The sequence below is a fragment of the Episyrphus balteatus genome, chromosome 3 (genome assembly GCF_945859705.1).
Source record: "Episyrphus balteatus chromosome 3, idEpiBalt1.1, whole genome shotgun sequence".
Classification (NCBI taxonomy): Eukaryota; Metazoa; Arthropoda; class Insecta; order Diptera; family Syrphidae; genus Episyrphus; species Episyrphus balteatus.
Genome location: NC_079136.1, coordinates 10838864 through 10854008, shown reverse-complemented (window position 1 = coordinate 10854008; position 15145 = coordinate 10838864). Strand labels below are relative to the sequence as shown.

General features: G+C 30.2%; 1 protein-coding gene and 1 non-coding gene across 2 annotated transcripts in view; one reads left to right on the top strand and one right to left on the bottom strand.

Annotated features, from left to right (window-relative positions):
• Positions 1–896: 896 nt before the first annotated feature.
• The window catches only part of LOC129913783 (allatostatin-A receptor), a 41028-nt gene continuing 26779 nt past the window's right edge, over positions 897–15145 (bottom strand). The window contains exon 4 of the mRNA XM_055992635.1: positions 897–1194. Within this exon, the coding sequence (XP_055848610.1) occupies positions 1099–1194 (96 nt within the window). The 3' untranslated portion in view covers positions 897–1098. The remainder of the gene's footprint in view (positions 1195–15145) is intronic.
• Trnah-gug (transfer RNA histidin (anticodon GUG)) lies at positions 15025–15096 on the top strand. The gene has a single exon. It is a non-coding gene; the product is annotated as a tRNA-His (tRNA).

The window sequence follows — 15145 nt, the reverse complement described above, 5'->3', positions numbered from 1 at the left end:
AGAGTAATAACAAGTGGGAAGATGCCTGAACTAACTTAGACAAAAAGATGCATCTTACGTACTTTGTTATTAACTTACTTGAATATTTCTTAGTTTTGTCATGTTTAAATTTCAATCTAATAGATCTTTTAGAATATCGTTGTACAAGCATATTCTTTGACTTCGAGTAGGCAATGTGTCTGTGTCTCTATGGTAAGCTACTTAAATGCCGTTCTTTGGAATAAGGTTCCTAAAGGACTAGATCTTTTTTAATAAAATATTAGATAAAAATTGTAAATGACAAATTTCTAAGTAAACTTTAATGAATGAATCTGAAACAGAACTACAAGAAGTTTAAAGCCGAAGAAAGAACATGTTGTAATAATATAGCTCACCATTTAAAAAAAAATTGCATACTTTTGGGATCCATATTAAAATTTAAGTGCTGTTAATTCTATGTTAAGTTAACAAGTTCATAGAAATTATTTTTTTTTTTAAGATCTCGGTTTTCAAAAAACCTCTGCCACATTCTGTTTTCTTTTGATACTAATCTCAATGCCCCAAATAATTTTGGCTCATCTACTGTAGGGGAAAAGTTTCAAACTTTCAACAAAAAAGTGATGGTTTTCAAAACATTTTTGACCTACAGAGCTGTGATTGTACTGAACTTATAGTAAATTCTGTCTTTTATATCATCTAGTCCCCTTTGACTTTTTAAAAATAAATATTTAAAACTGAAACATTCCGCAACTTTCATCATCTACTCTCAAACAATGTTCAATGTGTTTGATCGATTACGATAGGTATCTTCTCAAGACAGAATTCAAAAAATTTTAGCCTACTTGCAATTTTAGTCAATAATTTATATTTGATAAATTAAAACAAATACAAAATATGAATTATTGTAAGTTCGATGTTTTAATAATATTTAATTTCAAAACAATAATTTTTTGTAGGGTAAACAAGGCTTAAAATTATTCTATTTGTGGACATATTACAAAACAACAATTATTCATTAACATTGAAATAAATTTATATTTTTTTTTTATAAAAATACTTTCGAAAAACTTATTATTTACAAAGAAATAAAAACAAATTGTAGTTGAAGTGTTTTTCCCTTCACATGCTTGTAGTCGAAGTTCTAGCATTTGATGTTCTTCTTGGTGGTGGTAAATGTGAATTACAACTTTGATATCTAGGCGAACAGTTGACAGCCTATGGAAAAAAGAGAGAACAATAATAGAAACAATTTTTTGAAAAATAAAAAATATAATGAAACCGGATCCTTATAAAATATAAATTAACTGCATTTTATAGGAAATGTACATAATTTAATTTAAAAGATAGGTATAACAACAAAATGGCCCTTAAAATATACATATATTTTTGTTTTGTATAAAATTCTCTTTTGTTTTTCAAACAATTCCACTCTCTGTATAGCGTTATAATTAAATCACAATTCACTACTGCTTTAGTGTTTTTGCCACGAGCCAGAAGAGAAAAATTCATTATGTAGCTATGTAATATATATTTAAAATCCTATTTTAAAACAAAAATTATTTAAATCCGTTCAAATGGCGTGTGTTTTGGTTCAAAATTATTAAAAAAAAAAAAAACAGTGTCCTTTTTTTAAAAACAAAAAAAGGACTTCAGTTTTTCAATTCTAAAAATTGTATCGAAAAACTTTGAACGGTTCTTCCGACAAAAATAATTTTCATACTTTTTTGAATAAAACCTCAATTTTTGTTAAATTTACCAAACCAATACTTGTTCATTAAAACAATTTACAAAAAAACAAAAATAAAAATAAAAAAAAGGTAAATAGTCCAGTAATTTTAGGTTTTATCTGCGGAAAAATTCCTACTGGGCTGAATTTTGGTATACAGCTTAATGACGGCTTTGTTATGAAGATGTGAAAAATCGACATTGATATCGTGTCCGCGTTAAGAGTTATAGGGGTCAAAAGGTCACAAAAACAGGTTTTTCACGATTTTCAGCAAAACGGTAAGTCTTATCAAAAAATGTTCAATGCAAGAATTGTAGACCAGATTATTATATATAAAAAGTGTCATGACACTTTTTTTCCTAAGACCCACCGTTTCTTAGGTATAACGATTCAAAAAGTTGAAGTTTAGTTGTAATCGTCATAATCCTATTCCTGAAAAAAAAACTCCTAACTGAAAAGTTCCTGAAATTTCATTATTTTTTTAACTTGAATTTCGTTCCTCAACTGTTAAGAATATGGGGAAACCAAAAAAAAAATGGAAATTTTCGCCATTTTTCCGATAGAATATGTCTGAAAATATACAGGGTGTGCCATAGAGAATGGACAACCCTAAAACGGCTTATAGCTACACTTATGATTGTTCTAAAAACAGATAGAAAAAAGTTCTATCGCAACCAGTTCATAAAATATGGACTTTTTTTCGTTCAGTGTATTTTAAATTTTATCATCTTATGTTTTCGTTCACTACAAACACGAATGAATGAATTTTATTTATTTCTTTTTTTATAATTTTCTACAATAATTGGATGAGTACATAAACACTTTAAAAATTTCATAGCTATTGCACATTTTCGTAAAAAAAATTTTGAAATCTGTTTTTTGATGCAAAATGTAAAAAAAGTATTTTATGAAAAATTTTAAATACCTGTGGTATAAAATAAATCTATAGAAACCTAGGTGGCCAACTTTCTTAAAAATATTCTGGTATAAGGAGAATATTTTTAAGAAAGATGGCCACCTAGGTTTCTATAGATTTATTTTATACCACAGGTATTTAAAATTTTTCATAAAATACTTTTTTTACATTTTGCATCAAAAAACAGATTTCAAAATTTTTTTTACGAAAATGTGCAATAGCTATGAAATTTTTAAAGTGTTTATGTACTCATCCAATTATTGTAGAAAATTATAAAAAAAGAAATAAATAAAATTCATTCATTCGTGTTTGTAGTGAACGAAAACATAAGATGATAAAATTTAAAATACACTGAACGAAAAAAAGTCCATATTTTATGAACTGGTTGCGATAGAACTTTTTTCTATCTGTTTTTAGAACAATCATAAGTGTAGCTATAAGCCGTTTTAGGGTTGTCCATTCTCTATGGCACACCCTGTATATTTTCAGACATATTCTATCGGAAAAATGGCGAAAATTTCCATTTTTTTTTTGGTTTCCCCATATTCTTAACAGTTGAGGAACGAAATTCAAGTTAAAAAAATAATGAAATTTCAGGAACTTTTCAGTTAGGAGTTTTTTTTTCAGGAATAGGATTATGACGATTACAACTAAACTTCAACTTTTTGAATCGTTATACCTAAGAAACGGTGGGTCTTAGGAAAAAAAGTGTCATGACACTTTTTATATATAATAATCTGGTCTACAATTTTTGCATTGAAAATTTTTTGATAAGACTTAACATTTTGCTGAAAATCGTGAAAAACCAGTTTTTGTGACCTTTTGACCCCTATAACTCTTAACGCGGACACGATATCAATGTCGATTTTTCACATCTTCATAACAAAGCCGTCATTAAGCTGTATACCAAAATTCAGCCCAGTAGGAATTTTTCCGCAGATTGGGCTTAAAAATGACTAAAATGACTGGGCTAAAAATAGACTATTTGAGTGTAAATTCGTGTTAATGAACTAATTATTCGGCTTCAGAGGGTTCGTTTGGTTTTGCATATATATTTTGTGCACAAAAATAACCGTCGCGGCGTGACAAATATTTACCTTAACTGGTTACTGGTTGCATTAATTTTCTATGTACAGCTGAATAAATTGTGCAAAATATATTAAAGTTTGTATTATGTGTTTGTGTTGGTATTTTAACCAAGTCTATGCGGGTTGGTTAAAGTGTGTGAGCTTCTGTTCGGTATAGGTTAGGTACCCTACCGAAGTAGGTGGTTAATTTTCCACTTCATGTCCACACACACACACACACAACCTCCATTGAAAATAGATTTAAAATTTAATTTTAGACAATTTAACTGCTTTTAACTGAAAAACCATTATAAATATACAAATATTGTTAAATAAAACAAAATATTAGATGAAAATCGTAGTAGACCATATACTTTGTGATGGTTATGTTTGTTTATGATAAATTCGGGATACGCAAGTAAACACACAAACATTATAGTCTATACCAACAGTTATTGAAGAACGAAAATATTTTTGGGAGGTGTAGAGTGTAGTTAATAGAGGTTTGTGGAAAATGTGTTTAATCAAAGGATATACCAGAGAACCTAATGGTTTCTGGGTCACAGACGTACTCGTAGACCATTGGTGTTGAAAATTCTAGATCAGGAAACCTTTTAATGTTCTCAATGATGATAATAATCTTTTTAGTCTTTCTTTTAATGGGGATATATTCTTTTAAATTTTTTGATATATCGATATGTTATAAACAAATCGATATTTTTATGAATCAATTTATTTTTATTTTTTGAAAATGGGTCTTAGAAGCAAAACAAATTCTTTTGAAAATTTACCTAAATAAGTTGTTCTTGTAAGATCTTTTCTAGGCAAACCACATAAAAAACTTTCTTTTTCCAACTCATTCAATCATTTGATTTGAACAGCATTGCGGAATGAAGTTGGAGAATAGGCACTTTCAAAGCTTTTGGATTTGACATGATTTTTGAATTAAAATTTGGGATTAGTTTGATTTTTAAATGTTTATTTACTTTCGGTTTGTTTTTCTAATAACAATCTATTGAATTCTTAAAAAATATGAAAACGACAATGCTCTGAATTTTTTATACTCCAAGTAAGTCCCTCTGTCTCTGAGTAGTTATTCATTTTTATAAGTTATAAATTTTCAAGTATTGACGGAGGTATCAGAACTCCACACTGCACCAGGTTAATGTTAACCAATATCGTAAGTAAATTAATCTTAAATTTTGTTAATTATTATCGTTACAGAATTGTATCGCCCTGCATTTTCAGTATCACCAATATCTCCCATTTTTTTTTTTGACATGATAACGTCTTATAAATCGATGAAATATGGCAGCCACCACGAAAAAGTGACGCCATTTTCTAACATTCCACTCTCGCACTTTCGCATTGCGGCTAAAATTTCAATTCAAAATTAAAAATAAACTATTAGAGATACAAAAAACTTCTAAAGCTTATTTGAAAGAAAATAACCTAAAGTTAAAGACATTTGAAGGATTTTAAAAAATTCTATCTTTTAATAGGGTAAATAGGGGTAAAACAAAATTTCAAAAAATTGCTGTTTTCTAAACGCGACAATGTAAAGAGTTGAATTTTTTTTTAATCAATAGATAAATTTATTGCAAGACTGACAATGGTATTGAAAACATTCTAAAAAATTTCAAAACTAAAACATGAGGTAGACCTTTGACAAAGTAGTGATTATAGGAAGGGGTTTTTTTTGTTTGACAATTTAAAAATCGTCGAAAAATTCATTCGAAAGATAATAAAAAAAAAAAGTTTGGGGTCTGATACGGATTTTTTTTAAGTCTCTGCGTATCGAAATATGAATTTTTGAAAAACACCTACTTATTTTGGGGTATTTTTGGGTGAGTTTTTATTTTTTTAAATTTTTTGTAGCATTAAAAAAATCTCAAAAACAAATTTTTGTATCCCAAGTTTTTTGACCTTTTTTAACCGTTTTTTATTTTTATCTTTTTTTCTTTAACAGATAAATAAATGAAATTTATATTGTACTCACAATTTTGAGATAACGGTAAAATAAAGTTTTATTATTCAACAGGTTCTATCTTTTAATCTAAAGCAAATACACATTTGATTTAACTTTATTAAGCATCCTGATGTTGTTACCTTTCATTTAGTATATCACACATAACTGTACATTCACTACAAGCTACACAATGTTAAATTAAAAAAACTTGCGAAATACCTCAAAACACCTGTGGAGATCTGTTGATCATGAACACTATGAACAGCCACCAGTGTGGGAAGTACCGTAATCTCAGTTTGGAATTTCGACATGGTTGGCTTTAAAAAATTCTAACTTTTTTTCTAAGCATCGCAGAAATAAGATTGAAACGTCATATGAAAGGTGAAATTATAAGCTTTTACATGATATAATTTTTTATAAGTTGTCTAAAAAAATTGATTCAATAGCGTGAGAACATAAAATTATATGTTTTTTTTTTGCTTTTGGTGAAAATTGATCGAGTTCAAAAAATTCTAGACATGATCGATATATATATTTTGAGCTAAAGCAATAAGCTTTCAGGTGGTATACAATTTATTATAGGTTGTTTTATCAAAAATATGAATTTTTAGGTGATGGAAATGACTTTTTCACTTTTTTTCATAAGAAATGATTGTTTTTAATAAATTTTTTTAATACTTTTTGAGCATTGTAAAAATTTAAAAATGGTTTTATTATTTAGAAGAAATATTTGGCTTTTTAGTAGTATAATTTTTTTTTTGTAAGCTTTTAAAATAAAAAAATTAATATAATGAGAGAAAAAAAAAGGTAATTTTTTTAAACTTTTTCTTGTAAATTATGATTGTTTGAAATAAATAAACGCTTCAATTGACTCATTTTAAAATTCATTTAGCATGAAAACTAGAGCAAGGGTGTACTAAAATTATTTGAATAATCTTATTGTATTATGAAATAATTGAGAAGGAGAATTTTCCAACACATTATTATGTAGTAAATATGGGTCACTGTGCTGTATGCGTAACATTTATTTTGTATAGCATTGAAAAAAAACTTGATGCAATTTGCATGGTTGGTATAGTATTCAATATACATGTTATTTTGAGATATTACAACTCTTTAAATTCATTCCGAAATTTTAATTTCATAGTCTAAAATATATTAATTTATTATCAAAATTAACTTGATATTTGAATTCAAAAATGACATATTAGCAAAAAATGTGTATTTTGTACAAAACTTTAAAAATGTATTTCATTGAAAATTGATTATTGAGACTTTCAAAGTCGAATAGTAGCATAAGAAGCACAAGAGTAGTTTTGCAAAATGAAATTAAAGTCGATGTAATTCAACCTCAAAAGTAACCAAAAACCGTGTTTTTTACCTGTTCTATTCAAGTATTTCCAAAACTTGCCCTTGATGATCTGTTTTTATGATAAAAACAATTTATTGTTTTAAAAATTATTGATAAAATTTGGTTTTAAATACTGTGAAAAAATTATTTTGAATGGATTTGACTTCTAAAGGAGCCATTTAATTTTATGTTTAACAAGGATTTTGTACCTGGAACTGGAACTGTTTTCAAAAAATTATTTTTAGAAATTTATTTTAACAATCAAAAAATGTGGTTTTCGAAAATTTTTACTTTTACTTTTACGCTTTTGTAAGAAGAATCGTTCAAACTAGTTGAATCATTTATGATTTTGTATATACATGCACACAATATTTAAAAATATTTAATTTTATATTAATAAACAACAACTTGAGAATGAGATGGGCTTTTCATGGCTCATTAGTTACAGACTCACTGTTACAATTATTTATTTACCTACCTAGTCAAAAAAATTTATTTCCTGTAACATTCCAATCTGTTGCCACACGTGCCTACACACTAAAATGTATCCTTTAATATTTCAAAAAAAAATCCCCCTTTCTATCAACAATTAATTTGCTAAAAATAAACTGCACACCTTTTGAATCAAATCAAAGTCCAATTAATTTTGACTTGCATCTGTCAATAAAATGCCAAATAATCTTATCATTTCCCTAATTAATTGCAAAATATTCACCAAAACTTTTGTTATAGAAAATTCAAAAATAGAAAAATTGTATAATTAAATTGCACATCGTATAACGAGGCAAAAATCGCGCAAATGGGAAATGCTTTATTTTCTTTATGAAAACAAAGGCAGTTGCATCCCCAATGTCGGCGCATACTGCTCCTGCCGTCACTGTTCCGCCAGCCAAAACCAATCCCAACCCCATCATGCCGTCATTCAATGTAAAGTGTATAAACAATACATTACACCGTCTTCATACTGAAATATCCCATTCGGATAACGGCAAATGAAAATAAGCGCATTTCACTAGCACTTCAGTGTTTACAGAACACTTTAGGTGTATTTACTTTCAAGACATATCGGATTCAGAGCAAACAACCGATTGTTGCTTTTATACAAATTTTGCCAAGAGATTTTCAACACAACCAACAAAAATAAAAAAAATAAAAATACAAAACGCCAACAAAATTAAACGTTTTTTGAACACATACTTCTACCCCCTCGCAACCTGTGTGCATCACAAAATGTATATCTTTGTATCTACCAGTTCGGTGATGCCCCTCGCGCAGCCATACAGCGGATGGATCCAATCTAATTGAGCTATAAAAATTCAATCACCCACACGTTCTATTCAAATTACGAATCAATGCAAACAATTTTGTGCCATTAATTAAAAACGAAAATCTGTCCAACTGACGTCACAGCGCAGCGCAGGATGATTTACAAGCTATCGCAAAACACACTCGCACGTCACACGCCCTTCTCGCCCTCCCCTGCCCTACCCTCACTAACTCCGATGATACGCATAATTAAAATTCGATGCCGTTGGGCTTGGAATAAACTATTTTTACCACGAATCACGAATTGGATGCGAATCTCATGTAAATGATAGGGTTGCCATTGTGTGTGAATTCATTAAGGAGTCAATTTGCAAAAGACATCATACAGGTTGATGAAATTTGAAAGCATTTGTTGGTGTTAATATTATTCAAATTAATTATGTTGAAGAGAAGTCATGGGCCCAGGGCATGCCTCCTTGTCATGCATACAAACACGAATAGTGTAATCATGGTGTTTTCCACTAAATTTCAAAACGCTGCGTGGAAAATCATTTTTGATGGTGCTTTCTATAGAACCGTTTTATTGTAAATATTATAAAAACATTTTTTAACTTGAAATATTGAATGTGATCTAAAGGAAGGAACCATTTGATACGATTTACCTCAAAGAATGGAAGCCCTGCCTTGCATGTGTAAGTCTTGAGAAAAATCGATGTTCAGATCTGAGATTTGAAATTTTTTAAGTTTTCAACTTTTCACCCCCTCTTTCAGCTGTCGGATTCAAAAATATGACTCTGAATTGGCAAATAGAAGACGACACTACTTTTTTCAAAAATGGTTAAAAAATTTTTCTGATTTGCTCATAAACGGTTCAAATGCTTTCAATGAAAATTGTAAAAGCGTTTCGAAAAACACTTTTGGATTAAAAAAAAAAAAAAACATAATCAAAATTTTATTTTGTAAAGTCTGTATTTTGTACGGGTCGATGAATTTTTTTGAAACTTTGGTTTAAAATGTCCATTACGAATGGGGTAGGTAGGTATACATTTTTTTGTTTTGAAAAATTGTTAAAATGGCTGAAAAAATGTTAAGTACTTTGTTAAAAATATAATAAAATGCTTCATTAAAATCATTTCAAAAGATTTGTTTTTCAATTTTTTTTATTTTATTAATTTAAAATAAATCTTTTGTCATTTTTTACATAAAAGGCTTTAACATAAGCAGTTTTATCATAGGAGCAAGAATGTGTGACCCAGTCGTGAATTTCATTTGTATAACAAAAAGTGTTTAGAATTATTCATTTTGAAAAATCGACTTAAACCAAAAGCTAATTTTTGTATTATTATTTCAAATCAAGTTCATTGAATGAATGTCTTTTGGAAAACTGGTCTTTCAACTTACCTATTTTAAAATACAAAAATTCTAGAAACTTTTTTGTCCTTATTCTTACATAGTTTTTTCCAATAAATTTTTTTTAAAATATGTAGATCTCATCATAAAATAATTTCGAGTGAAATGCTTTTTTTTTCGAGGGAGGAGTAAATTTTGTAAAAATTCCCAAGAATTATTTTATGAAACCTCTTTATTCTAGTGATGGGAACTACCCAAGTAACAATTTTACTTGCATAAGGTCCATTTTGTTCGATTCGACAAGCTATAGTTTGTATACGTTTAGTTTAAGGCTTACTTACGTAAGTCATCCATTTTGGAAAGAAATGGAGGTCTCCTTAAGGCTATCTTGAAGTGTTAAGAAGAAGCCTTGTAAATATCAGTTAAAGCAAAGACCTTTACAAGACCTGTTTGAACCGTTCTAAAGAAGCCTTGTATTTTCAAGTGACAGAAAATGATGATGATGATGGCCAGCCCATATGATGAAAATAAAAAAATTGTGTTCTTTTTCAATTAAAATAATATCCTCATCATTTCAGAACAACAGAAAAAGCAGTGGAATTTCCAAAAAATTAAAAGAAACAAAATAGGAAAAAATTAAAATAAATAAATTAATATGTAGAAAATGCAAAACAGAAAAAATCAAAAGAAAATAAAAAAAAAATGAAAAAAAATTCAATTAATTCTTTTTTTTTTATGCATAAATTCAACATTTTCTACAAAACCTACAATAACTTCTATAAGGCCTTATTATAACATCTGTAGGGGGAGGGAAAGGATTAAATGAAAAAAACACGACCGATTATAGTTTGAATAGTTTTAATTCACTGATAAAATTATTTGTAAATTGTAATTAGGGTTTTAATGTTAATTTTAATAAAAAAAAGTTTAAATGTTTATTCACTAAAGGGATTTAATATTAAATAATTAAATTAAAAAAAATAGATCTTTGCTTTGACTTTAACTTGACTTTGACTTGACTTTAATTTGACTTTACTTTTCTTTTCTTTATTTTTCTTTTCTTTACTTTACTTTGCACAATTCTTTTACCGAATAATTTTCATTTACTTTATTCTGCCTTTTTATACTTTAAATCTTAGACGAATGAATGAATGAATGAAATGACGATGGAATTATTTGGAATTATTTGAAATGGAAAATAATAGTGTGATTGCCCAAATGTTTGGCTTTAATTTGGGATGTTTTTTGTGTGTACTAAATGTAGCGATCCTACACATTCTACGCAAGTAATCCGGTTTGTGCATTAGATAAATTCTCTGCAGGAAGACCTCCGTAAGGCTATTTTAAGCTGTTTGTCACAAGCTATTAGCTTGTGGATTACCTGTGAAGGAAAGTCCTATGCAATTTCGGTAAAATGCGCCAAAATGATTTGCATAAGACCTGTCCTTCTTGTTATGAAAGCCAAAAAATAGCTTGCATTGACCCTTATGAAAGCTAAATTGTTACTTGGGTATCGAATAAAAACTATCAAACTATCGATAGTTGTAAAATATTCATTCATTCGATAGTTTTAAATCATTCATTCATTTATTCATTTAGTTACTATTTTCATTCGAATAGTTTTTTCATTCGATAGTTTTTTCATTCAAATAGTTTTTTTTATTCGACAGTTTATTCGATAGTTTTTATTCGATAGTTTTATTTGATAGTTTTTATGCAAATGAATAAATGAATGAACTATTCGATAGTTAAAATCATTCGATAGTTCCCATCACTACTTTATTCTTGTTTTCCTTCCCAAATGTAGAGTTATAAACGAATTTCATTATATTGACCCAAAACCTTTTTTCAATAAAAAAAAAACACACTTTAAAGTATGATTTTCTAATTAACATTTTAGATTCTTGTTTTCACACCCACATTTTCTCTACACCTAAAAAACAACCTGTTACATAAAACATTTATAGACTTATTTTTAGAAACTCAAGATAATTTTGTAAAAAAAAAACAGCCTTTGACCAAAGGACTTTATAGATTCCCTGTGTCTGCTTCATCAGTGTGTCATGTTTTCCACAAGCGGTTCGGTATTTTTGAAGTTATACTTCTTATGGGAGGGTGGGTATGAAAATTTACTTTTTGACAAGAATGTCAAAGGGATTATGACGCGATCACCCTGGGTAGAAGGGCTGTCGTTTCACCTTTAGAGTAGGCAGTACTTTAGTATTTAAAAATGCAGTACGCAGCAGTACGGCAAACATAAAACACATAACACGTTGCAAGTTACATGTTTCATGTGGCAAGTTGTATGTGGCAAGTTGCGTGTGGAAAGTTGCATGTGACAAGTTGCGTGTGGCAAGTTGCATGTGGCAAGTTGCATGTGGCAAGTTGCATGTGGCAAGTTGCATGTGGCAAGTTACATGTGGCAAGTTACATGTGGCAAGTTGCATGTGGCAAGTTGCATGTGATAATTTCAATGTGGCATGTTGCCAGAGTTGCAAAAAGCTCACATTTCAGCTCAACTCACAGCTCAGCTCAGCTCAAATTTGAGCTAGGTACCATAGCTTAGCTCATTTGAGCTGAGCTGGAAGTGAGCTGAGCTGAAAGTGAGCGCCCCAACTTCCAACGCCTATATCTCAAAATTTTGAGGAAAATGAAAAAAATTTTTTTTGATGCCAAAAGGTAGCGGGGACTCTAACCTACATTTGGGTACAACTCTCATCCCTGTAGGTCCACGCGTTCTCAAACCGGGAGAACTTAAATGTAAAAAAAAAAAATAGGCACGATTCTGAAAAAATAGGCATGATGTGGCGGTTTAACATGGAAGGCGATTTTTTAAAAATTTGACAATGTGCAAAGCGTAGACCCATGACACAAGCTATCATTTGGCATCACTCCCGAAAATTGCTCTCAAGCGGTTTAGCTTCCAGGAGCGTTCAAAGATTCGGGGATTTTTCGAAAAAAAAATTTACCCCAACTTTCAAACGCGATTTTCTCGGAATTTTGAAAAAAATCGAAAAACCGGATTATACCACTATCGGGTAGCTGAGAATATAAGCTTTCATATGGCACCACTCCCCTGTCTCTATATCAAAGCGTTCCAACGCCTATATCGCGGAATGTTGAAGAAAATGAAAATAAAATTTTTGATGCCAAAAGGTAGCGGGGACTCTAACCTACATTTGGGTACAACTCTCATCCCTGTAGGTCCACACGTTCTCAAACCGGGAGAACTTAAAAGTAAAAAAAAAAATAGGCACGATTCTGAAAAAATAGGCATGATGTGGCGGTTTAACATGGAAGGCGATTTTTTAAAAATCTGACATTGTTCAAAGCGTAGGCCCATGACACAAGCTATCATTTGGCATCACTCCCAAAAATTGCTCTCAAGCGGTTTAGCTTCCAGGAGCGTTCAAAGATTAGGTTATTTTTCGAAAAAAAATTTTACCCCAACTTTCAAACGCCATTTTCTCGGAATTTTGAAAAAAAAATCGAAAAACCGGATTATACCACTATCGGGTAGCTGAGAATATAAGCTTTCATATGGCACCACTCCCCTGCCTCTAGATCAAAGCGTTCAGCTCCCAGAAGTTTTTTCGCGCCCCCAACTTCCAACGCCTATATTGCGGAATTTTGAAGAAAATGAAAATAAAATTTTTGATGCCAAAAGGTAGCGGGGACTCTAACCTACATTTGGGTACAACTCCCATTCCTGTAGGTCCACGCGTTCTCAAACCGGGAGAACTTAAAAGTAAAAAAAATAGGCACGATTCTGAAAAAAAAGGCATGATGTGGCGGTTTAACATTTAAGGCGATTTTTTTTAAATCTGATAATGTGCAAAGCGTAGGCCCATAACACAAGCTATCATTTGGCATCACTCCCAAAAATTGCTCTCAAGCGGTTTAGCTACCAGGAGCGTTCAAAGATTCGGGAATTTTTCGAAATTAAAAATTTACCCCAACTTTCAAACGCGATTTTCTCGGAATTTTGAAAAAAGTCGAAAAACCGGATTGTACCTGAATTTTTTTTATGATAAAAAAAGAAATATTTTACTAAAAAAATAGAAATATATTTACTATTGAAAAAACCAAGAGAAAAGATCACGAAAAATTATCTGTTTTATTTATAAAAATATCCATGTGTTAAAATAATTCCATTAATAACTAGAACCAAACATCTTAAGTTATGGTGTTTTATAAAAGTTAAAAATATTTTCAAATTTCATTATACTTTCCAAATAAAAATCAATGTATCCTCTCACCCATCACAGCTCAGCTCACTTTACCTTAGCTCACCCAACAGCTCAGCTCAGCTCACCGATAGCTCAGCTCACCCAACAGCTCAGCTCAACCATCAGCTCAGCTCAAATGAGCTGGAGCTATGGTACATAGCTCAAAAGTGAGCTAGCTCAAAATTTGAGCTGAGCTGTGAGTTGAGCTCAGCTCACTTTTGAGCTTTGTAGCAACCCTGCAAGTTCCATATTGCTACTACTAGTGCTGAAGCACACACAATTCTCATAAAATTACCATATCGCACATTTTATGCGCAATTCATTTACTTTCGTTAACCATATACCGTACGTTCTGAGCCGCACAACATGAGTAAATTTCACAGAATAAATTGAAAACTACATGGACGCAAGGAGGATGAAAGAATTAATTTATTGTTCACTTGATAAAAATGTAAAAAACTAAGTGTGGATTAATTACTTCATAATAGAAATTAAAAATATCAAATGAAATTCATTTACATATACTGAATGAGAAGTATAACTTCAGTCGCGTGTACATGTGTACACACACTCTTTTTTTACTTGTTGTAGTCAATAAATATGCACTTTTTCTTTGAAACGTCAAAAAATTCGATTTGCCTTTTTGCACCAGAGATCCAAGGTTCGATTCCCAAGACAGTCCAATATTTTTTTAATATTTAATTTTTTTTTTCAGTTTTTTTATGGCGTAAAATTTTTGTCCGTAAACCGATTTTATAGACAATCATATTTTTTGACTAACCTGTCAGATCGGGAACAGATTTTAATATTTTTGGTTTTATTGTATATGTAATCCACTCTCCCCACAGTATTTAATTTTTAGTGCTTAGGTATATATTTTATATTTTGTTTGCCGGCCCATACTAGTTAAGTTATGGATGCATATTAAATCGTTCACTGTGGCGTATGAGTAACATTCGCATCCAGATTCATATTCAAAATAGTTTAATTTTTTTTTAACTTTTGAAAACAGCTACATAAATAACTTCATTATTCATAAAATTATTGACATGAACCTATTGGATTACAAAGATGTAAGATAATGTGAAGTTGAATAAAAAAGAAACAATTAAAAAACTGACCAGAAATGGACTGCCCTCAAATTGCCACACGAAATTTCAACTCTCCAATAGCCGTGATCGTCTAGTGGTTAGGACCCCACGTTGTGGCCGTGGTAACCCAGGTTCGAATCCTGGTCACGGCAATGTATCAAAGCATTGTCACGGAGGAGAATATGTTTTTTTTTCGTCGAA